This window comes from Carcharodon carcharias, chromosome 13 (assembly GCF_017639515.1).
Source record: "Carcharodon carcharias isolate sCarCar2 chromosome 13, sCarCar2.pri, whole genome shotgun sequence".
NCBI classification, from domain to species: Eukaryota; Metazoa; Chordata; class Chondrichthyes; order Lamniformes; family Lamnidae; genus Carcharodon; species Carcharodon carcharias.
Window position 1 is genome coordinate 66,908,992 of NC_054479.1, and position 25,784 is coordinate 66,934,775.

Below are 25,784 nucleotides of genomic sequence, written 5' to 3' on the forward strand. Positions count from 1 at the left end.
TTGGCATTGCATCCTCTGTTGGAGGCCCTGGGCACCGTGCCCTGGAGACTTACTACCATGCAGGGTTTGTATCCCTGCTCGGCCTCCTCTCCTCCCATCCATTGGAAAGAGGATGTCCCTCCTGGCCTGCACTTGGTCGAGGAGGATGCCCAGGGAGGCATGCTGAACTTGGGAGCTGGAGCTCTGTGTCCTCTTCTGGCTACATCCTCAATCAGCGTGGTGGGTAAGTTGCCGTCCAAGCGCCTTTTAAATATGGTGCCCAGATATGATGGTGGCCTGCCCCGCCAGGAAACCCCCAACTCCATAATTAATGAGGCCAGTGTCACACGATACAGCACGAATTCCAGGACTTCTTGCTACAGGATGTGGGTGCCTTCTTGCTAGCTGTTATCAACAAATTCCTCTTAGTATCTTGAGAAATTGGTCATCAAGGCATTTCCATTGTTCCAAGAGCTCTCTGCGTCACTTAAGTAAACACAGTCTGGTATCAGGGAAGGCAATTGTCTGCAGAGCATGCTCATGGCTCCCCATTGATATCAATGTATATTCCAGAATGATCAAGGATGCACCTTGTGTATAAAGTAGTCATGGAGCTTGTGTTGAAAGCAGTTCCTTGTTCTGTTCTTCCATTCTCACTCAGACCCTTACTGTTAATTTGGACATGCTTTTGGCTTTCTGTGGGAGTCCTTTGGGCCAGAATTTTGGTAAGTTAGTAAAATATTATTTTTTTAATCTACTTGAACAAATTCAGGGGAAAGTATTATGTTAACTGCTAAGGGCACAGTAATATTTACTCTACTCTGCTCCAATAAATTAGGTTCCTACCTCAGAGGAGTCTCACCGATAGGTTTAAAAAAAACTCATTTGTAAAGTTCCTTGCACAACCTTGCACCAAAGTGTTTTACAGTCAATGTGGCTCAGTGGTAGCATGCCCAACTTTGGGTCAGAAGGTTATGACATCCCAGAGACTTGAGGACAAAATCCAGTGTAGTACTGAAGAAGTACTGCACTGTCAGAGTCCCAATTTAAAAAAAAAATAATTTACAGAATGTGGGTGCACTTGTCCTTCTACAGATAGTGGCCCTGTGTTTAGAATATGCTGCCTAAAGAGGCATGGCGAGTTTCTGCAGTGCATCTTGCAGATGGTATACACTGCTGCTACCATTCGTTGGTGGAGGGAGTGAATGTTTGTGGATGGGCTGCCAATCATGTGGGCTGCTTAGTCCTGGATGGTGTCAAGCTTCTTGAGTGTTGTTAGTGCTGCACTCATCCAGGCAAGGGGAGAGTATTCCATCACTTAAACTGGGGCCCTCTCTGCTGGACGTGAAAGATCCCATGACACCATTTCAAAGAAGGCGAGGCAAGTTCTCCCCTGGCCTACTTACCCCTCAACCAAAATGACTGAAACAGATTATCTGATCATAATCTCATTGTTGATTGTGGAGCTTGCTGAGCACAAATTGACTGCCATATTTCCTCCATCACATAAATGAAAGTCTTTCTTTGCAATACGTTGGTTGCAAATTTCTCCATGGATTAATTTTATCCACAGTCCAAAGTAAGAACTGAAGTGGAAGGAGGTATCATTCAAGCAGTCTATTTTTTTCATCTATCCAATAACACACCTTTCTGTTTTGGGTTACTGTGAGGGGTAGATTATATCCACTTATATTACTGCAATAGTGAGGCACAGTTTAGAAACACTGACCAACATGAATGTAGTAAAATATCCTACTAGGAAAAGATTTTACTCTCCTGTCTGGAAATCCTTCTCTTCCAACCATGTGTAAAAGGAATTTCCAAAATCCCTTGCTGTCAGCCCTGATAGAAATTCACAATATTCTCTCCTCCTGCTGCTAGTGATGACTGCGCATTTGCCCTGCTGCACACTGCCCCCTATAAAGATGGCGACCCTTAACCCGGACCTGTCAGCAGCATACAACTATGCAGGCATGGTGTTAGCAGCAAACGCAGCCAAATAGTTATGTCATTATGAGAAGTGATGCAAGGTCACATGACCTTGGTTAACTCGTCTGCACAGTGGGCAGTACATGTAGGAACAGTAAGAAGAAACCTCCATTAAAGATCTGTGTTCAACCTCTATCCTGCTTTCAGCTTTGTTTGTACTGTTCTAGGAGAAAATACAAGAGTATGGTACTACTCCATATTTAAATCTTGGACAATTCCTGCACAGCGGAGCTGAATGCCTAAAATGCCTAGTTTGGGGGAAGTCGGGGTGGTGAGGAAGTACATTTATGGTTGGGATTTTGGGTTGAACACAGGCTGCTGGAAGTGTGACCAAATTTATTTATATTTGTTTTTGGGACGTGGGTGTCACTGGCCAGGCCAGTATTTATTACCCTTCCCTAATTACCCTTGAGAAGGCGGTGGTGAGCTGCCTTCTTGAACCGCTGCAGTCCATGTGTTGTAGGGATACCCACAGTGCTGTTAGGGAGGGAGTCCTAGGATATTGACCCAGCGACGGTAAAGAAGTGGCGATATATTTTCAAGTCAGGATGGCGTGTGGCTTGGCGGGGAACTTGCAGGTGGTAGTGTTCCCATGCATCTGCTGCCCTTATCCTTTAAATGGTAGTGGTTGTGGGGTTTGGATCGTGCTGCCGAAGAAGCCTTGGTGAGTTGCTGCAGTGTTCCTTATCGATGGTACACACTGCTGCCAATGTGCATTGGTGGTGGAAGGAGTGAATGTTGAAGATGGTGGATGGGGTGCCAATTAAGTAGGCTGCTTTGTCCTGGATGGTGTCAAGATTCCTGAGTTGGTGGAGCTGCACTCATCCAGGCAAGTGAAGACCTGACTTGTGTCTTGTAGTTGGCAGGCTTTGGAGACTCAGGAGGTGAGTTACTCTTCGCAGAATTCCAGCCTCTGACCTCCCCTTGTAGCCACCATATTTATGTGGCTGGTCCAGTTCAGTTTCTGGTCAATGGTATGCTGATAGTGGGGGATTCAGTGAAGCTAATGCCTTGAATGTCAGGGGCAGATGGCTGAATTCTCTCTTGTTGGAGATGGTCATTGCCTGGCACATGTGTGGTACGAATGTTACTTGCCACTTATCAGCCCAAGCCGGATTATTGTCCAGGTCTTGCTGCATATAGACAGGGATTGCTTCAGTACCTGATGAGTGGCGAATTGTGCCAAACATTGTGCAATCATCCGCCAACATCCCCACTTCTGATCTTATAATGGAGGGAAGGTCATTGGTGAAGCAGCTGAAGGTGGCTGGGCCTAGGACACTACCCTGAGGAACTCCTGCAGCGATGACTCGTGACTGAGAAGATTGGCCTCCAACAACCACAACCATCTTCCTTTGTGCCAGGTATAACTTGAACCAGTGGAATTTTCCCCCATTCCCATTGACTTCAGTTTTGCTAGGACTCCTTGATGCCACACTTGGTCAAATGCTGCCTTGATGTCAAGGGCAGTCACTTTCATCTCATCTCTTGAGTTCAGATCTTTTATCCATGTTTGGACCAAGGCTGTAATGAGATGAAGAGCTGACTGGCCCCGGAAAAACCCAAACTAAGTGTCAGTGAGCGGGTTATTGCTGAGTAAGTGCCACTTGATAGCACTGTCGAAACACTTTCCATCACTTTGTTGATAATCAAGAGTAGACTGATGGGGCATTAATTAGCCGGGTTGGATTTGTCCTGGCTTTTATGGACAGGGCATACCTTGGCAGTTTTCCACATTGCCAGGTAGATATCAGTACTAGAACAGCTTGGCTAGGGGCATAAAAACAAAAAAACTGCGGATGCTGGAAATCCAAAACAAAAACAGAATTACCTGGAAAAACTCAGCAGGTCTGGCAGCATCGGCGGAGAAAAAAAGAGTTGACGTTTCGAGTCCTCATGACCCTTCAACAGAACTAGGTGAATCCAAGGAAGGGGTGAAATATAAGCTGGTTTAAGGCACACCTGAGATTGGCTCAGGTCCAACCGCCCGACAGGCAGAAAATCCTGCCCAGTGAGTGACCAGCCTGGAATTTGGAATGGGGTTTGGACCAACTGGAAATACTGCCCCACCATATTTCTGGTAGGTAAGTGTGCTGCCAGGAGTTTTCGACCCTGTTTTCCTTTTTCAATAGCAGTTTTCCCTGATTATGCAATCTTGTGTGACGATCTCGTCTACACGACCAGTAGACTTGCAGTCTCTGTTGTGCACCAAGTGCACTGTGGTAAGTTACAGAGGTATAGCGGACAAATATTAACAGGACTACTGGAGGCTGCCACCCAGAAGGCAGGTTTAAATTTTATTTATTTACCTGAATGAGCAAGACTGCTTTTCCTGGTTCCATGTTAAAACTGTTAGCAACTGCTCACCCATTCCCCTCTTGCTCCCGTCCAAATTGCCTTCTTACCTTCACATCCAACCCTGGACTCCCCAACAAGCCTTTGGCTAGATTTTCCCCCAACGGCTCCACAGCCACTGTGAGCTGCCTCTGGGACTGTTGCTGGTGTCCGCAGCTTGAGTCCTTATGAAGCTCATTGACCAGTTTGTGGTGGTCCTGCCAATGCCCTCATTGGGCACAAGCACTTTGTGTTACATTGGGATCAAACTCCTTTTCAGGCATCATCCAATTGGTAAGCCAATGATTTTTAGGTGAACTTGAGCTTTGCCATTTTGGAATCTTTGTGCATCTGTGGGCATTGATTCAGATTGTGCAATCTATCATGACTCTGTAGTCAGCCTTGTATGAGGGAGGGGACATTGAGAGAATTGAGTTTATAATGCATCTTCCATTTCCTCGGGATATCTTGAAGCATTTCAGAGTTAATTAATTACTTTTGAAGTACAGCTATTACTGTAGCCAAATGCTAGTCAAATTGCACATTGCAGGATCCCACAACTACCACTGAGGTAAATAACCGGATTATCTTTTTGGTGGAGTTGCTTGATAAATGTTGTTTAGGCTATCTGGAGAACTACCCTGCCCCTCTTTAAATAGTGCTACAGGAACTTTTACATCTACCTAAGAGATGCTGCAGTTTAATATATTACCTGAAACACAGCACCTCTGACAGTGCAACACAAAGTGTCCACCTGGATTATGTGTCCAAGTCTTTGCAATGGAACTTGAACCCATGACCTTCCAACTCAGCACCAGTGAGTGCTAACAATTACATTAAACGTACAACATAGTCTGTTTCAAAACAAAAATGTATGCTGGCTGTGAACTTCAGAAACCAGATGTTCAGGAAACATTTACAGTTATACAGTATACAGTGCATCTGGTCAGCACTTTACAATATGATGGAAAAGGATATAGTGGACACTGTGTAAAGAGGAAGCAGAGGGCCATGGTAGTGTAGTGGTTATGTTAATAGGAGAATCAACTCAGATTAATTCCAGGCAAGTTCAAATCCCACCATGCAATGTGAGGTGAGAGTAACTGCCCTTGACATCAACCAGTGTTTAACCACTTCAAGGAGCCTGAGCAAGGTTGAAGTCAAGGGGAATCAGGGGGAAAACTCTCCACTAGTTGGAGTCATACTTAGCACAAAAAAAGATGGTTGTGGTTGTTGGAGGTCAACCCAACTCATCATTTTGACCCAATGACAGTGAAAGAACAGCAGTATGGATCCAAGGCAGGATGGTGTGAGATTTGGAGAGGGTAGTGTCCTAGGCCCAACCATCTTCTGCTGTTTCATCAATGACCTTCCCTCCATCATAAGGTCAGAAGTGTGGATGTTGATTGGACAGTGCGTTAGCACCATTTGTGACTCCTCAGATATGGAAGCAGCCTGTGTCAATAATCAGCAGACCTGGACAACATTCAGACTTGGACTGATAAGTAGTGAGTGACATTTGTGTCACACAAGTGCCAGGCATTGACTGTATCCAACAAGAGAGAATCTAACCATCTCCCCTTAACATTCAGTGGCATTACAATCACTGAATGCCCCACTATCAACAGCTTTGGGTGACCATTGAGCAGAAACTGAACTGGACCAGCCATAAAAATTCTGTGGCTACAAGAGCAGGTTAGAGGCTGGGAATTCTGCTGCAAGCAACTCACCTTCTGACTCCCTAAAGCCTGTCCACCATCTACAATGCTCAAGTCAGGAAAGTGATGGAATACTCTCCACTTGCCTGGATGAGTGCAGATCCAACAGAAGCTCAGCACCGTCAAGGATAAAGCTTGCTTGACACCCCATCCCCCATCTTAAATATTCACTCCCACCAAGACTGGCACACCGTGGTAGCAGTGTGTACCATTGAAAAGATGCACTGCAAAAACTCACCGAGGCACCTTTCAAATCTGTGATCTCTACCACCTAGAAAGACAAGAGCAGCAGACGCATGTAAACACCACCACTTGCAATGCCCTCTCCAAATCTCACACCATCCTGCCTTGGATCCATACTGCTGTCCTTTCACTGTCATTGGGTCAAAATCCTGGAACTCTCTTCCTAACAGGACTGCAGTGGTTCAAGAGAGTGGCTCACCGCCATTTTCTCAAGGGCAATTAGGAATGGGCAAAAAATGTTGGACTCCCCGTTGATGCTCAAGTCCCATGAAAAATGAATAAAAGTTAACAGTTTGAGAACTTGTCCACTATGCAGGAAGAATAGAAAAGCAACATATTATTTAAATGGAGAGAGGTTGCAGAACTCTGAGGTACAGAAGGATCTGGATGTCCTAGTACATGAATCACAAAATGTTAGTGTGCAGGTACAGCAAGTGATTAGGAAGGCAAATGGAATGTTGGTGTTGCAAGGGGTATGCTTTGTGAGACCACATCTAGGGTACTGTGTACAGTTTGGTCTCCTAATTTAAGAAAGGATATAAATGCATTAGAAGCAGTTCAGAGAAGGTTCACTCAACTGATACTTGGTTTGGGGGCTGGGGGGTTATCTTATGAGGAACGGTTGGGCAGGCTGGACTTGTATCCATTGGAGTTTAGAAGATTGAGAGGTGATCTAATTAAAACAGATAAGATCCTGAGGGAATTGACAGGATGGATGCTGAAAGGATGATCTACCTTGTGGGAGAGTGTGGGGGCAGAATTTTACACTCACTCCCGTTGGTGGGACCTTCCATTCCCACCAAAGTCAATGGACTTATGAACGGCTCATTGCATTTTACAGCCTTGCCCCAAATTGACCAAAGGTGGGTTTTAAGGAGGGTCTTAAAGGAAGTGAGAGAGACGATTACAGGGCTGTAAAATTCCACCCTACAACTAGGAGGATAGTTTAAAAATAAGGGGTCTCCCATTTAAGATAGAGATGAGAACAAGCATTTTCTCTGAGGGTCGTGAATCTTTGGAACCCTCTTCTCCAGAGAGTGGTAGAGGCAGAGTCAATGAATATTTTTAAGGCAGAGATACATAGCCTTTGACTCCCTTGTTAGTCAAGAATCTATCAGGGGTAGGTGGAATGTGGAGTTGAGGCTACAATCAGATCAGCCATAATCTTATTGAATGGTGCAGCAGACTCGAGGGGCTGAATGGCTTACTTCTGCTCCTAATTTGTATGTTTGTATTTATTTGAAATTCAGTTTCTAGTAAGTTGGTACTGTGAAGCTGTCAGATTGTCCCAAATGTTTTGCTGTTGGCATTCTCCCACCAGGGGATATAAATTCCCTTTTATCTGCTGTTTTTAGCAAACTCATTAATTTGCTGCTATGGGTTTTCTGTCTGCAATATCTTAACAACACGAGTTTAAATATTGCTTTTAATGTGGAAAAGTGCTTCATAGCAGTGTAGTCAGACAAAAATCAACTGAAAGAAAGAGATATTTGAGGATTGACCAAAGGTTGGTTTTAAGGAGGGTCTTAAAGGAAGTGAGAGAGACGATTAGAGAAGGATTTTCAGAACTTAGGGCTTAGGTGGCTAAAGCTAGTATCTTCAATAGTGGAGAGAAGGGGATTACGGGGATGCACAAGTGGCCAGAGTCAGAGCAATGTAAAGTATTGCAAGGGCTGTAGATGCTGGAGGAGATTAGAGATAGAAAGGAAGGAAGTCATGGGTGGATTTAAACAAGAAGATGAGCATTTAAATTGGAAGCATTTGCGACCAGGACCTAATGTAGGTCAGCCAACAAGGGTCATGGATGAATGAGGCTTGGTGTGGGATTGGATATGGGAAGCTGTTAAAATAATATATCGAGAAAGTTGGAACAAGTAAGTTATCAGTGGGTTAAAAGTAACACACTGTGGAAACCAAACCTCTTAATAGTACAGGCATCCCCACTGGGTATTAGTGAAGCATGGTATCAGGTGATTAAGTTGCATTTTAAGATGGTTCAGAGATTTAAATTAATCATATATATTTTCCCTTTAGTTCACTGTTTTACAACATTACTGGTAGTCCACTTGACATTGTGAAGTACCCTCAGCTCGCAAAAACACTGAAGGCCATCGCAAAAAATGGATCTGATGAGTTTTACAGTGGCAAAATTGGACAGGATCTCATTAAAGATATACAAGAAGAAGCTGATAAAAATTCAGGTATTTCTCTTATTTCATTTCATGCAATTTTCTTAGGAATACTGCAAAAGGAATGTTAAGGACAATGCCATGAGTCAGTGCTGTAAGAATGGGACAACGAGAGGAGATTTCAGTAGTCCAACCTGTGACTTTTTTTTCAGTCTAATAATTTTAATGCACAGAATCTCAGGCTGTGCACCTGTGGTTTTCTCCCTGCAATGACACTCCCTGTGTAGAACATTGGATCACGGGATCACCACTTTGAAGATCCTCTTGTTTTACTGTTGCCCCTAATCTCCTCTGAATCTCACAGTGTGCATTTCCAGCACATGATAGTGCATGCACTCCACCTGGTATACTGGACTCTGAGCTGCCTGTTTCACAATTTTCCATTGGGGGAGCTCTGCTAGCTCCTAATTAGTGTTGGGATGAAAGCTCTTGGGAGGGAAGGAAGGAAGGAGAAAACAAATGGAGGAGAGGCAGAGGGAAAGAAAGAAGAAAGAAAGTAAATGAAGAGCCCCACACATTTACTTCAATTCCATACGCCTTGGTGCATTAATACAGGGCCAGGAGGAAAACAGGTAGGGTTGCCAACTCTTGTGGAACATGTTCCTGGGGGTTTCTTCATCTTAATTCCCACCTCCAATCACTCCACGCTGCTGTCATTGGTCGCCCTACACATCCATCCTTACAGCGCTCCACTTTCTCATGGCCAATTGGCAAGCAAACAGACTCTTGGTTAACTAATTGGATGATTCTTGGCCGTCAGTCAAATGGGCATTTTTCTCATATCCAATATTTTTATAACCAATAAATACAAGTGGTCAGAGAAGTTGAACACAAAACTCCAAGGGTTGAATCTTCCGAGCAGTGGCAATCACTGTTGGATTATTTGTTTACACAGTGCTGGAGCTCCACATTTCCAGCCTGGACTTCTGAAGCAGACCTGTTCTTGGAGTCCTTTCTGGTAGGCCAAGATCGTGTGGGAAAGCCCAGCCACACTCCCTTTTTACAGCACTAGCTGCTCTACTTTGATAAGTCTTCATTCACTAGCACAGTGAAAAGTTTTGGGTCATTTAAATAGCTTTTCATTGTGTTAGCGAAAGAGTGTGAGAGGGTAAGTGGGTAGGTGTATCGGGTGCCAGCTGGGTAGGGGGGATAGGGTGGCTGGGTAGGTAGGGTGGTGGGTGGCAGGGTCAGTAGGGTACCAGCTGGGAAGGGTGGCAGGATGGGTAGGGTGCCACTGGGTCAGATGGTAAGGTGGTGAAGTCAGGTCAGGTTGCGGCAGGGTGTCAGAGAGTCAGGGAGAGGAAACTGAGGGTCGGGGGGTTTGAAGAGTCATGGGGGAATCAGAGGATCGGGGTATTGGGAGGGGGTTGGAGGTTGGGGTGGGGGGGGCGGGTGGACTGAGGGTTGGGTGGGTGAGTTGGGATCAGTAGGGAGTTGGGGAGGTAAGTGAGTGATTGGAGAGTCAGTTGTATAGTTATCCAGGAGTTAGACATGGTTTTTTCTCATCTAATATTTCCTGGGTCACTATCCAGGCAACTGAGTTGGAACTCTCCAAAGTCCCCGACTCTAATTCAAAGTTGGAGACTTTTTGGGAGGGGTCTGGATGCAGGGGAATTGCCCATTGGATGTTGAAACTTCCTATGGGCAATTCCTGCGGAGTCCTTGCGTTGGGACTTCTGGGGAGTCCTTCAGTGCATTTTCCGGGCTACAACCATCCCAAGATCGTAAGATCTAGACCAATGCCTCTAAGGCTTTTCTCCTAAGATGCTTGCAGTGTTCTGGAAATGAACTTTTAATATCTGGAGACTACAGGCCAGTCCTGGAGGGTTGGCAAACAGGACTGATCTTCCTGAACATGCCTCAAACACTGAGCATTTATTAAAGATTCAGAGATATCTGAGATCACTGTTTTCTCCTCGTATATAGTTAGAGCTTTAACACTTGAAGATTTGAAACTGTACAAAGCTTCAGTGGTGGAACCCCTGAATATTTCACTGGGTGACTACATGATGTACACTCCACCCCAACCTTCACGGGGAGCCATTCTCAGCTTCATCCTCAACATACTGAAAGGTAGGTACACAATATACCAGTAATTGTACCTATATATCAAACTTCTTATTTATATCTGAGAGTGTGGCTGAGGCACATTGTTAGTGCAGTGCAGAGGGATTTAGCTCCATTTCAAATTTATGCTGTATCTGATTTGTGAGTGTTTGATGCTACAATGTAGAGAGAGTTTTACTTCATATCTAACTTTGTACCTGCCCTAGAGGTGGGATCAGTGCTGGGGCCTCAATTATTTACAATATATATTAATGGCTTAGATGAGGGAAGTGAATGTACTATCACCAAGTTTGTGGATGATACAAAAATAGGTGGGAAGGCAAGTGGTGAGGATGACACAAGGAGTTCACAGAGGTACATAGACAGGTTAAGTGAGTGGGCAGAAACTTGGCAGATGGAATATAATGTGGGGAAATGTGAGGTTATGCACTTTAGCTGGAAGAATAGAGGAACTGAATATTATTTAAATGGAGAAGGACTGTAGAAGGCTGCAGCACAGAGGGATTTGGGAGTCCTTGTGCACGAATCTGAAAAAGCTAACATACAAGTTCAGCAGGTAATAGGGAAGGCAAATGGAATGTTGGCCTTTATTTCAAAGGGAATGGAGTATAAAAATAGGGAGGTCTTGCTAAAACTGTACAAGGCACTAGTTAGACCACAACTAGAATACTGTGAACAATTTTGGTCCCCTTATCTAAGGAAAGATATACTGGCATTGGAGGCAGTCCGGAGAAGGTTCACATGGTTGATCCTGGGTATGATCGGATTTTCTTATGAGGAGAGGTTGAGTAGGTTGAGCCTGTACTCATTGGAATTTAGAAGAATGAGAGGTGACCTTATTGAAACATATAAGATTCTTAGGGGGCCTGACGGGGTAGATGCTGAGAGGTTGTTTGCCCTAATGAGAGAGTCTACGACCTGAGGGCATAATCTCCGAGTAAGGGGGCACCCATTTAAGAAAGAGATGAGGAGGAATTTCTTCTCTCAGAGGGTAGTCAATCTGTGGAATTCATTACTGCAGAAGGCTGTAGAGGCTGGGTTTGTTAGGTATATTCAAGGCTGAGATAGATAGGTTTTTAATCAGGAAGGGAATCAAGGGTTATGGGGAAAAGGCAAGAAAGTGGAGATGAGGATTATCAGATCTGCCATGATCTCATTGAATGGCAGAGGAGACTCGATGGGCCAAATGGCCTAATTCTGCTCCTACATCTTATGGTCTTATGGGTGTTTGATCGGTCAGTTTAGAGGAGCTTTACTCCATATCTGACTCTGTACCTGCCCTGGGGTGTTTGATGTTACAGTGTAGAGGAAGCTTTACTCTGTATCTAACCCTATATCTGCCCTGGGATGTTTGATGTTACAGTGTAGAGGGAGCTTTACTCTGTATCTAACCCTATATCTGCCCTGGGGTGTTTGATGTTACAGATTAGAGGGAGCTTTACTCCGTATCTAACCCTATATCTGCCCTGGGATGTTTGATGGGGCAAGTGTGGTTGGAGCTTTACTCTGGATCTAACCCGTACTGTTTTCATTCATTTTTGGGATTGTCAGTGTCACTGGCAAGGCCAACATCTACTCCCCATCCTTAGTTTTCCTTGAGGACTTCTGGGCTTTGTGATTTGGTGTGTCACACAATCATTTATTTGTTCATCCTTTGGCTTATGAACCAGCTCTGAATATGAACAGGGTGATTACACAATCTGGCATGAACATGTATGAATTCCACTGCTAAAAGAAGTCTTTTTTGATATGCAAGTTCCTTCATTTAATTGACAGAATTTAATTCAAGCAATAAATAAACAAAGGTAGATTTGTGTTTCACTTCAAGAGAATGGAATGCTAATACATTTTTTCTGATCTCCAACAGGCTTTAACTTTTCTGCTAAGTCTATGGAGGAAAGTCAAAGATCGCAGACATACCATCGTATCATAGAGGCCTTAAAATTTGGAAATGGACAGCTGAGTAGAATGATAGGTTCTAAGGTCCAACCACGTGATGTTAGTGGTCCTATTTTTATACTCCCTTCAAATTATCAGCAAGGAAAGTTATTGATGTATAATCATGGAGTTCTTTTTTACATCTTTTTGGCCAGACATAAAGTGTCCATTCTTTCTGGAGTACAGCTCCACAGGCAAGGTTAACTTTCCATTACCTTTGCTCAAGTTGACGTTCTTCATGTGTCAGCCTAGGCAGACTATTTCATCCTGGGGGAAGTCACATACAAACTAAAATCAGACCCCATCCACCTAGTGATGGCCATTAAGCACTACCCAGGCTGATCTTACTCTCCTTAGGAAATTAAGGGATATGGGGAGCAGGCGGAAAAATGGAGTTGAAGCCTAAGATCAGCCATGTTCTTACTGAATGATGGAGCAGGCTCAACGGACTATATGGTCTACTCCTGTTTCTTTTTCTTGTGCTCTTAACTCAGAAGCACTGAGACCAGTTACTATGGTCATGGCATGACTAACAATTACATCAAACAGCAAAGCCCTCATCTCATGGTTAATGAGGTTCAATGCCACACAGCATGATTCATTTACTCACTGAATTAGCTGAACAGCTCATTGGAACCTCATTACAAGGAGAATCTTAGTATCTGCTCTCCTTATAACAGCAAAGGCTTAAACATCAGTTTGGCCTATTTCTGTTGTTTTTCTTGATAACACTGCATTTAAAATGTATGTGTGAGACATGGGAAACTGGGAGAGAAATAATATCAAACCAAAATGGACAGCTTCACCAGTAATTTTTGTAGATCCTTCACTGTAGCATTTTGATAGATCATATTCCTCACTATAGTACGCTCTGATATACCATGCCCTCAATCTTGGGGAAAGGGGATAGATTTATGAAATGTTCCCAGCCATAACTTCTGGTCTTTCTTTGCTGTAAATTCAGATATCTAAACTGCTCTCTGATCAGTTTGCTGAGTCCACATGGCAGCGTATTGACGATCAAGTCCATCCTCTACAATACTACAACACTGAGCCTCGGGCACGCGAGAAGTATGCCACCAGTCATATTTCAGTGATAGACAGAAATGGCAATGCAGTTTCTGTCACCAGCTCAATCAATTACTTGTAAGTACAGGTATCCCCTGCCACATGTAACAATTCAATCATACACTAGTTACATACCAAGAAAATCCATCACATGAATCTGTAACAGGCACGCAGTAGTTATTATCCAAACACAGTAATTGAGCTATGTCATAGACCAAAGGTCTGTCATTCCTCTGAGCAATATTAGAACCTTCCCTGTTAAAACCAATGGTTTTATTAAATATAGTACAGAGTGAAATTTGACTCAAATCCATTTACCAGTGCACTGGAAATATAAATGGAATATGTTGTGGTGTGATCAGAAGATATAATTCCTTGTATATTTGAATCTCACATTGTTCAGTGTCAAGCAACAGCACTCCAAAGCCATCTGATTAAATGAATGCTGTCAATGTGTTAACAGTTGTGGCATCGTTAGCAGCACTCTGGCCTGTGACTGAAAGTTTTGGGTTTAAAGACTTGGGCACAAAATCCAGGCTGCTGCTCATTGCAGAAATGACGGAGTGCTGCACTGTGAGAGGTGCCATCTTGCCAATAAGATGTTAAATTGAGGCACCATCTACCCTTTCAGGTGGATGTAAATGATCCCATTCTCTTCTTCACAAAGAGCAAGGAGGTTATCCCCTGGTATCCTGGCTAATATTTTTTCCTCAATCAACATCATTCATGCAGATTATCTGGTTGTAATCTCATCGCTGTTTGTGGGAGTTTGCTGTGAGAAATTCAGCTGCAGCGTTTGAAGCACAAGAACATTGCAATGGTGACTACACCTCAAAAGTACCTCAATGTTCATAAAGTGTTTTGGTATGTTGTAAAGGGTGCTATATAAAGGCAAGAGTTCTTTTCAGAGACTTAATAAATGTATTAAGTTGGATGTAAAAAAACATATAAAATTCCCATACAATTAGAACTTAAAAGAGCATTAAAGGAAGTGTTGGAAAATTGTGCAGGTGTAAAAATGGCAGCCGCTCCAGCCTAAAAGTCACCGCCCCCTCTTCTACTCCGTCTAACTCATCACTGATTCTTGGGGCGTTGGTATCCCCAATGTCACTGAGATGGACCTGTTGCAGGCTTCATCTCCTGAACTGCCTCATAAGCAGCCTCACCTGTACAATTTCAGTGTGTGAGGAGGCTGACGGAAAGTCAGGCTTCTGCTTTTATCTTCAGAGTCAGCCCAAACAGGTGATTGCATTCCTGACATGGCACCAGTATTGGGCATTTATTTCTCTATGGCAACTGATCGGTTGCAAAGCAGACCAAACTGGTGCCAATCTGTATGGTGAAACCCTAAAGCCTTTAAAAGCTGAGAGAGACATCCTTCTCCACTGGAGTGCCCAAGATTCCGTGACAGCAGTCTGACCATCCAGGGAGAGGCATGTGCAGCTCCAAAAAGGGCCTCTGACCTGCCCTTGTGCCACAGTATTTATATGGGGGTTGTGGAGGTGGCGCTTACAGCCATGGTTTCCTCATTCCACTGTGCCACTTTGGATGATTCATTCCTCTCCATCCCAAACAGAATTACCCTTCTCAGCCTTATCTGGGCCAGCAGCTTGCCCACAAAATACTAAAAACTCTGAAGTCCAGTGCCCTGCAACAGATACACAAGGCAGCATCCAAAGACTGAAAGTCCACACAAAATAAACTTGTTTTGATAATGGCTGGTGCTTTCCAAGTTTCTGCATGTATTTAAACCATTCAGCAGAACATCATTTCCCACCTTCCCCTATAGTGGTGCACTCCCAAGAAGTGTAGCTGGGAGCTCACCTTGACGATTTGAAAAAAAACTGACTGGAAGATTCATTAATGCTGCTTCAGTTAAGCAGGTGGGAGGGCAGGAGTTTTCTCCCCCACTCCTCCTGCCCTCCCCCCCAATGATCCCACTCTCTGTTCACTGACCCCATCCCACTTGTGCAGGCTTTTGCACCGACCTCTGCTCACACAAAATACATTTCTGCAGTCAAACGAATTGAAAATGAAGTTTGATAGAAAACAGCTTCCAAATCTCTCTCAACTGTGTTACACTTTCACAAAGATCATGGTCTTGCCCTTAGCATCAGTCACATGAGTGAGAGTTTTGGGGGTAATTTTCAAAGTTGGGGAAGCAGGTACATGGCCTGCTTAACCAAGGCTGCCAATTTGAGGCCTGAGCGTCCCTGTCACACACAAGCTGTGGGAAGCTAAGCGGACACTGCATTCCAGCTTGCCAGGTGTGAGAGGGTGGGAAACTGACCAGTTTGCACATTGAGCCAGCTGGAAGTTCGGACTGGAGGATGGAGGGTGCAGGAAAGGGTGAGTGGCGGGGGATAGGCACTGTCAAACAAACCAGATTGCAGTATTCCTAGGTCCATCAAGGGAAATGTTAAACATTTTCTGGGCTTTTTTGTTGACTGACCACGAGTGATCCTTTTAAGGACCATCAGTCCTTACTCAGTTATAAAAACAAAAAAACTGCGGATGCTGGAAATCCAAAACAAAAACAAAGACAGAATTACCTGGAAAAACTCAGCAGGTCTGGCAGCATCAGCGGAGAAGAAATGAGTTGACGTTTTGAGTCCTCATGACCCTTCCACAGTCCTTACTCAGTGTCTGGTAAAGCAGGCAGATCGTACGCAGTACACGGTCCACCTATTTGCACCTGGAAACGACAATTCCAGACCTATGGACAGCATATTTAAGCATATGCTCAATTGTGTCAGGTGAATTGCTGTTTGTTCATTTATTTTATTCTTTATTGGGATCTGGGCGTCATTGGCAAGGCCATCATTTGTTGCCCATCCCTATTGCCCTTGAGAATGCGATGATGAGCTACCTTCTTTGAAAGCTCCAGTTATCTGATGCAGCTACACCCACAGTGCTGTTAGAAAGGGAGTTCCAGGATTTTGACCCAGCGACAGTGAAGGAATGGCGATATATTTCCAAGTCAGGATGGTGTGTGGCATGGATTGGAACTTGCAGGTGGTGGTGTCCTTCTAGGTGGTAGAGGTCACAGGTTTGGAAGGTGCTTTTGAAAGGGCCTTGGTGAGTTGCTGAAGTACATTTGGTTGATGGTACACACTACTACCACTGTGCTTTGGTGATGGAGGGATTGAACGTTGAACGTGGTGGATGGGGTGCCAATCAAGCGAGCTGCTTCGTCCTGGATGATATCCAGCTTTTTGGAACTGCACTCATCCAGGCAAGTAGAGAGTATTCCATCACACTCCTGACTTGTGCCTTGTAGATGGTAGACAGACTTTTGGGAGTCAGGAGGTGAGTCACTCACTGCACAATTTCCAGCCTCTGACCTGCCCTTGTGCCACAGTATTTATATGGCTAGTCCAGGTCAGTTTCTGGTCAATGGTAAACTCCCCAGGATGTTAATTTATAGCATATTTGCATCATGCAATTCCTGGGCTTTAATGGGCATGTGCGTTAAAGGGGCAATGCTTGGTGTCAATGAGGGCAATGGTTGTTAATGGGATGGGCTCTGGATACTAATTGGAGCAGGCATTGTGTACATATCAGGCTGGTTTTGGGTGCGAATGAGGGGGGCATTGGGCATTAATGGGATGGGACACAGGGTATAAATGGGGGCACGGTTGGGTACTAATGGGAAGGCATTGAATGTGAATATGGGCAGGCATTGGGTGCGTATGGGGGGTGGGTGTTGGATGCAAATGGGGCAGGTGTTGGGTGCAAATAGGGGCAGGCATTGGAAAATGGGCTGGACCAAATGCCAAACTCCTTCAATTGCCTGTTTTCAGTAAGAAAATCGTCTCCTGTTATTCCAAGTCTGCTGAAGAGTCATAGTTAAAGCAGAATCATCTGAGCAGACTGCCCTCAGTGTTAATTCAACCGAGCTGCAATGTCAGGCTCAGGAACTCCAGAACATTACTTACAATTTTAAAAAGTAATTTTTGTGATGTGGGTATTGGTGGCCAGGCTAGCATTTATTGTGCATCCTTAGTTGTCCTTGAAAAGGTGATGGTGAGCTGCCTTCTTGAACTGCTGCTGTCCATCTGGTGCAGGTACACCCACAGTGCTGTTGGGGAGGGAGTTCCAGGATTTTGACCCAGTGAAAGTGAAGGAACAACAATATAATAACAAGTCACAATTGAGTATGACTTGGAGGGGAACTTGGTGTTCCCATGCATCTGCTGGCCTTGTCCTTCTAGATGGTAGAGGTCACCGGTTTGGAAAGTTCTGTTGAAGATCCCCTGGCAAGTTCTGCAGTGCATCCCATAGATGGTAAACACTGCAGATTTGATGGTGGTTGGAGTGGATGTTTAAGGATGTTTATGTTGCCAACAATTTAAAGGCTTGGTAACAAAATAATGTTGAAATTTAGCTCTGATGTAGATACCAGGACAATTTTGAAAATAGAATACTTAATTTTCTCTTTATGAAATAGAGTTGCTGAGTTTTATCCAGGTGAATGTATGCTGGAATAGTCTTGCTTCGGGAGGAAATTGAGATAAGCCTCAGTATGGGAATTGGACCTAAATTCAGGATTTAGCTATGAGTGGGGATAAGAAATTGGTACATGAATTAAGATGGAAAGTGGCATATGAATGGAAAAAGGATTGGGATGTGATTTGCAGTGGTAATTACAGTCAAAAATTTAGATCGTAAATTAGATTGGAATGAATTGAGGGTGCAATTGAAATGATGGACTGGGAATGAGATGAATGGAAAAATACTTAGAATGTGAATTAAAATGAGATCTCATAATTAGAATGGGAATATACTGGGAATTGGAACAGAAGTTGTAATAGGAATTGAAACGGGATAGAAATCTAAGCAGAATTCTGAATGTAATTAGTACCGGAATTGGAATGGGAAAATTGCGAATTGGAATAGAAATAAAATGAAGTTAGAATGGTAATTCAGAGGGAAACTGAATGGGAATTAGAATATGATTTGAGGTGAGGATTAAGGTAAAATTTTTAAGGTGAAATGGGATAAAATTTGGGATGTGGGTGGGAGTATAATGGGAAATAGGGCTATGATAAAGGATGGAAGTTAGAATCAGCTGAAATGTCAGTGAAGCTGGCATGACATGTTTTGGGATGAAATTGAAACATTAGTTTCTAAATTGAATTGGATAAGGTTTGAGATAAGGTATTTATTTCTATAAATTTTTGTTTCTATAGATTTGGTTCCAGGATCATCTCCAAGAGTACAGGGATCATCTTGAATAATCAGTTAGCAGACTTCTGCAGCGCAGATAGAATATTTCCAGACATCAAAGCTGGTAAGTACAGATGAAAGGGTTAGGGAAAGGCCTCCCACCTTAATTCTGGGTACCCAGCCTTCTTGTGACAATGGCAGTGGTCAGTAGATTTGCATCTATTATAGAAGTCATCAGAAAGTGTTAGGGATCAACATCTTTGCATTGGAAGACTGGAAGCATTAGAGTCATTTTCTTAATAAGTCAGATATGAGTCACAAATTAATATTAATGCAATCATTACTAAAATTAATGTTTCTTTTTGAGATTAAGATTAGCGCTTTAGGTACAGCTCCAATAATAAGTTCATGCCCTGGAAAAGATTGTGAAATCTGCAGGTTCAATCTTCGATCTGGGCTGTGTTAATTGAATGGCATTTGGGATGCTACAGCACTTTTGATCCTGATGACTATCCATTGACACCTTCTGGACAGTGTATGTGTGTCGACATCGAAAAGAAAGGAATTAGACCCAGTTGTGATGTCCACTATGGTCAAATAGCATGTGACACTTGGAAAATTCTAATTCTAATCTCCCCCCCCCACCCACCAGCCTGACTGGAGCAGGTAAAATGAAGCTGGGAGGTGGGCTGTTAGCTGTTCCTCTCCCTCCCCTAACTGGCTGACTGCAATTATAAGCAGCATGGACATTGACATCATCTTAACCTGAGGCCTGAAAAAGATTAAGTGGTGACTTTCCCACCAGGTCAAACCTTCAGACAACAGCAGCCAGGACCAAAAAACTCCTTGACACGCCATTTTTATTGTCTTTTGCAGCTCTTAATAGTTTCACTCTGTATTATGTCATTTTGTCACTCTCAGTTACAGGACAGCAGCCACCTTCTTCTATGTCTCCATCCATATTAATATCACGGGATAAAAAATCGATGATGGTGGTGGGAGGTGCCGGTGGGAGTATGATCGTCAGTGCTATTGCACAGGTAAGTGCAGAGTGTCAATGATTTTGGCTTGTAACCAAGCTTTTTACAGCAGGTGTATGAACAAAGGTCACCAGAAGACATCCTACCGGTGCTGAGTAGGATTACCAAAGAGTTCTAGTAATCATCTCTCAGATAATCTAGAACTGCACAACAGGAATTGGAGAGCTCTACCAGTAGCCAGCTCAGTTAGACTGATGGATAAAAGGACATTCCTTGTTCCAATCCTACTCCGGCCCCCTCCCACAACTCTTTCTCCGGTATATCGATGATTACTTCAGCGCTGCTTCATGCTCTCGTCTGGACCTGGAAAAATTTATTAATTTTGCTTCCAATTTCCACCCCTCCATCATTTTCACATGGTCCATCTCTGACATTTCCCTTCCCTTCCTTGACCTCTCTGTCTCAATTTCTGGTGATAGACTGTCCACCAATATCCATTACAAGCCTACCGATTCCCACAGCTACCTCGACTACAGCTCCTCACACCCTGCTTCCTGTAAGGACTCCATCCCATTCTCTCAGTTCCTTCGCCTCCGTCGCATCTGTTCTGATGATGCTACTTTCAAAAACAGTTGCTCTGACATGTCCTCCTTCTTCCTTAACCGAGGTTTTCCACCCACGGTGGTTGACAGGGCCCTCAACCATGTCCGGCCCATCTCCCTCACACCTTCTTCTCCCTCCCAGAAACATGATAGGGTCCCCCTTGTCCTCACTTATCATCCCACCAGCCTCCGCATTCAAAGGATCATCCTCCGCCATTTCCGCCAACTCCAGCATGATGCCACCACCAAACACATCTTCCCTTCACCTCCCCCCACCCCGGTGGCACTCCGTAGGGATCGTTCCCTCCGTGACACCCCCTACATCTCAACCCCCTCCCACGGCACCTTCCCATGCAACCGCAGAAGGTGCAACATCTGCTCCTTTACTTCCCCTCTCTCACCATCCAAGGGCCCAAACACTCATTTCAAGTGAAGCAGCATTTCAATTGCATTTCCCTCAACTTAGTCTACTGCATTTGTTGCTCCCAATGGAGTTTCCTCTACATTGGAGAGACCAAACGCAGACTGGGTGACCGCTTTGCAGAACACCGTCAGTCTGTCAGCAAGCATTACCCAGACCTCCCTGTTGCTTGCCATTTCAACACTCCACCCTGCTGTCATGCCCACATGTCCATCCTTGGCTTGCTGCATTGCTCCAGTGAAGCTCAGCGCAAACTGGAGGAACAGCACCTCATCTTCCGACTAGTCACTTTACAGTCTTCCGGACTGAATATTGAGTTCAACAATTTTAGATCATGAACTCTCTCCTCCATCCCCACCCCCTTTCCGATTTTCTCCCTCCTTTTTGTTTTTTCCAATAATTTATATAGATTTTTCTTTTCCCACCTATTTCCATTATTTTTAAATGTATTTCTATCTATTGTTTTATCTCTACCTTTTAGCCTTTTTCTATTCCTTCATCCCACCCCACCCCCACTAGGGCTATCTGTACCTTGCTCGTCCTGCTTTCTACCCTTAATTAGCACATTCCCTAGATAATATCACCACCTTCAACACCTCTTTGTCCTTTTGTCTGTGACATCTTTTGGTTATCTCCATCTATCAGAAGCCCTCTATCCAGCTCTTCTTGTACCCCCCTCCTCTTAAACCAGCTTATATTTCACTCCTTTTCTATTTTTCCTTAGTTCTGTTGAAGAGTCATATGGACTTGAAACGTTAACTGTGCTCCTCTCCACAGATGCTGCCAGACCTGCTGAGTTTTTCCAGATATTTTTGTTTTTTTTTGGATTTCCAGCAGTTTTTTGCTTTTATCTTGATGGATAAAAGTCTCTGTCTGTCAACTCTAAAGGCCAGAATTGATTGGAATCACTAACTTAAACCTTTCAAAAGAACCAAAGCCTAAGAATAGCTGTTCTTGTTCCAGATTATTGGTTACAAAGGTGGCTGGCAGGGTAACTGGGAACATCACAATGGTGCATTCAGGACATCAATGTTTCTCAAACCATTCTGGGCCATGCCATACGCCTGCTAAGTTCAGCCTTCCATGCCCCACCAAACTAAGCTGAGCTAAATGACCTCATCCCACACCAAAGGATTTCCATAGGCTCTCATACCTAGTAAATTATGGTTTGTAACATTGTCCTGTCAACTCTGTAAAAGGTAAGAATGGGTGCATAGCTTATACTGTAGATTTCTGCCTTCTGATGGAGCTTGTTGTTCATCACTTATAGACATGGATTTATTGTTGACCCATTCATTTTAGTAGAATTAAAATTGGGCAAGTTGTACAACAGGCTGGTGATTTATTTCACCAGATCATCCCCTAAGTGGTAAAGACCAAAGTGTGAGCTCTTTCTGAAACCTTGCTGCTGAAACATCCTGAATTCAGGAACTTATGGAGAGAAGTTCCATCAGAAATTGTTTTAATGTAGTTATTAATTTGTTTGTTTAACTATTAAAATAACAGGGACGGGAACTTCAGCCTAACACATTAAGTAGTTTGATAAAAATGGAATCGAGGAATTTACTTAAAGAATTCCCAGGAATTCTTGTCCATTTCTTAAGAGTAACAGGGTGCGCACCCAACCCGAACGAGCGTAAAATGACGCGCGATGATGTTGGGCAAGCGTCCTAATGTCATTGCACACTTGCATGACATTTAGGTTGGCAGGCACGCATGGGAGTCGGCAGCGTGCCCATCGACAATTAAAAGACCTATTAAGGCCATTAAAGTCATAATTGAAAGAAATTTGACGCTGATTGGAGGCAGCCAGAGGAGCTGCCGAGTGCCAAGGCAAGCTGGTTAAAAGGCCCACCTTGGTGTTCTGGGACTTTGTCCCAGCTGTGTTGTTAAATATTAAGCCCTCTAGTCCTCACCCCTCATACCCCCATACTTTCCTACCCACTCTCCAGCTGCAACCATGTCAGCCCATGCGCCCATTCGCCCCAATAACCCCTTATAACCCCTATGCCAACTTTTACCAACCCATGCCCCCTCATCCGCATTGTCCCTTACAGCCCCTATACCAACTTAGTGCAAACTCATGCCTCCAAATCATCCCCATGGTCCCCTTACAGTCCCTATGCGACTTAATGCCAACCATGACCAACACTCATCCTCATTGCAACTTATATGACAACTTTGTGCCAACCCATACACACCACCCTTTGGCCTTACACCCTCCATGCCAATTCACCCAGTATCCACCATAGGCAATCTTCAGAAGCCATGCTGAGATAAAATAAAGTTCTAACTATCTATGATAGACTGCACTATATCAAAAAAAACACTCTCATTCATAAAACCCCATTCAATACATTTAAATCCCCTCAATTACTTAATCCCTTTTAAAAACAAACATTTGTATTCATAACCCCATAACAAAGACAGCTAATCCTTTAATAACCTCTTACAGCTGTCAGTCAAACTGTGAACCTGCAGCCCCCTGCTGTGATAATGACAGGTTGTGGAGGCAGTCACACAGTAATAATGCTATAATGATAACATGTATGGTTATATCAACAAACATTTATTGAAACTGTAAGCATAAATTTTTTTCCAACTCACAGACACAGGCAGGCAGATTTTTTTCAAATTTGAAGGGCTGACTTTTTAAATAACTTGACAATTTGACAGTTCCAAAGACCTTATCCATTTACATTTACATCTAGTCTAAAAAAAAACTTGCACACTGTGGGATAAGGCCCTCGCTCCAGTGAAAATGGAGTCTGTTTGAACTCAATGATTTCAAATGGCCTTGTTGAGTTTGGGTTTCCCCAGTGTGAGTCATATCCCACCCCTATTCGCTCACCAGCGAAAATAGAATCTGTTGGAAATGGGAGCAGGACTTCCAGATCTGAGTTCCCAGTGCCATTTTGGATAAACCGTGGAGTCTCCACGACTCCGTGAAATTCTAGACCACTGTCTCAAACTAATTTGGTAAGCAAGACATAAAATTCTGAACTGACTAGTATTCAAGGTAAGTTTATTTTAAATAATGTACCGTTTTTATTATTTTTGGAGTTAACCACTTGTAAATCAAATTTAACTTCATAGAAACCTCACAATATAAACTAACACAAACATCCTGTCTAAGCCAGAAGTCCTTAAATGTGATATAAATGTCAACCTGCTTAAAATAATTGGTTAGTGTACACCAGCATAATTGCAGGGTCTTAGACTAATCGATGATCTAGTTGGTTAGCTGGACATGGTTTAATCATAATACAGACCATGAATTTTCCAGCACAGAAGTCCATTCAGTCCATCGTGTCTGTATTGGTTGTTTGCAAAGGCAATCCAAAAGGAAACCCACTCCCCTGCTCTCTTCGCATAGCTTTATATCTTCTGCTTCAAATATTTATCCAGTTTTCCCTTAAAAAGTGCAGCATAGCCTTCCACACTCCAACAACCCTCTCCATAAACAAATGTCCTGTGACTTTGCTCCTCTCCTGTCAATTACAGTTGAAATTGTTGACCCATCGTCATTGACTCCCCACCCAGAGGAAAAATCCCAGCTCCAGTGGAAATAGTCCACATAACATGCTTCCCATCCATGGTATCACTTGCTTAAGCTATGCTGGCAATAGTCTATGGTTTTAATGTCTTTTATAATGGGGCATTCAAGACCACTCTCAGCACTCTAACCGTGGTCTAATCAATATTGTGTGCTCTGTTCTTCACATTAATCTCTTTGCACATGATTCTTAAATAAGCTTTTATTTCACTTAGGAGCTTTTAAGATTCCACGACTGTCATCGTTTGTGTCAAGTATATGCTGAATCTATTTTTACCCTGACCATTGTGAAGGATGATTGCTATATAGAACTGATATTATTTCTCCTTATACTTCCTGTCAGTATTGTTGCCCATTGTCTTTCCCTCTGTCTCTTGTATGAAGCTGCTGCATATAAAGTGTTTGCTGAACTGAAGCTGACCTCTTTCTTCTTGGATGCAGATCATTATGAACAAGTTGTGGTTTGGACTCAGCATGACTGACGCGATTGAGAAGGGAAGGGTTCACGTAAATTCATCTAATTCTGTGAATTTTGAAAACAGATCTGATGTTAAGGTATTGAAGGATACAATGTATTTCTGAGTTTCTTGACACTTTGTACCATAAATATTGCCTAATTAAGGCGGTATTAATGGAAGAACTAAATGAATCGCTTACCCTTGGCACTATTAAGGAACAAGGTCTAGAAATAGGACTTTCTTTCCAGATCTACTCCCTGGGTGAAGGCACCATCCTTTCCAGGCAGCTCTCTCACTCACCCTATCCAAATTACTTCTGCATCCTCGATTCACCCCTTACTGCCCTTGGGCAGCCCTCCATTTCTCACTGAGAGGTGTTCTCTGTGGTTATCCTTTGGGCATTGTTGATTTGACATCTTGATTGTTGCCAACAGTTTTATATACAATTCAACTTTATAAGAAGATAGCATTGTACCCATGGGCTGCCTTTTACGTGCCCCTGCTGGTGTGTTTCCAGTGGTGGGGGAGGAGGGGCCATGTAAAATAGGGCAGGTTCCCATCCACCACCTTCCCATCCACGCCTGAGCTCACCCCCATAATACGGGAGGGCAGGCTGTCAATTTTATCAAGGGTCAATAAGGTTTGTTACCAAGTCAATTGACCCTGATAATACACTTTTTATGGCGGGAGCAAGCAGGCTGATTTTTCAGCAACCTCTTCAAAGGGAGGGCAGGAAGGTGGGGTTTGATCTTCAGGGTTGTCCTTTGCAGATCGGGAGTGGCCACCCTAAGATTGAACTCCCCTCTTCTTCCTAACCCCCAACACCCAGCCCCGCCCAGCCCTTCTCCCTGACTAGTCAAAATCCCCCTGCCCAAGACTCACCCGCTTCCTGGATCCCTGCACCCTCTGACTCCTCTTCTTGCAGTCCTGGCAGTGGCCACTAATATGCTCTTGGCACTGCTGGGACAGATGGAGTTGCAACCAATCGGATTGGCTGGCAGCTCCAGATAGCAGGGCTTCCTCCCCAGAAGTCCCACACTGGCCTTGTTAAGCCTGCCCGCAGTGCGTTTTGG

At 43.8% G+C, this 25,784-nt stretch overlaps 1 protein-coding gene across 1 annotated transcript in view; it reads left to right on the top strand.

Moving 5' to 3' along the window:
- The window catches only part of ggt5b (gamma-glutamyltransferase 5b), a 557,923-nt gene that overhangs the window by 523,816 nt on the left and 8,323 nt on the right, over positions 1 to 25,784 (top strand). The window contains exons 5-11 of the mRNA XM_041202316.1: positions 8,298 to 8,464; positions 10,379 to 10,525; positions 12,387 to 12,517; positions 13,422 to 13,603; positions 18,718 to 18,818; positions 19,616 to 19,734; positions 24,695 to 24,808. Of these exons, the coding sequence (XP_041058250.1) occupies positions 8,298 to 8,464; positions 10,379 to 10,525; positions 12,387 to 12,517; positions 13,422 to 13,603; positions 18,718 to 18,818; positions 19,616 to 19,734; positions 24,695 to 24,808 (961 nt within the window). The remainder of the gene's footprint in view (positions 1 to 8,297; positions 8,465 to 10,378; positions 10,526 to 12,386; positions 12,518 to 13,421; positions 13,604 to 18,717; positions 18,819 to 19,615; positions 19,735 to 24,694; positions 24,809 to 25,784) is intronic.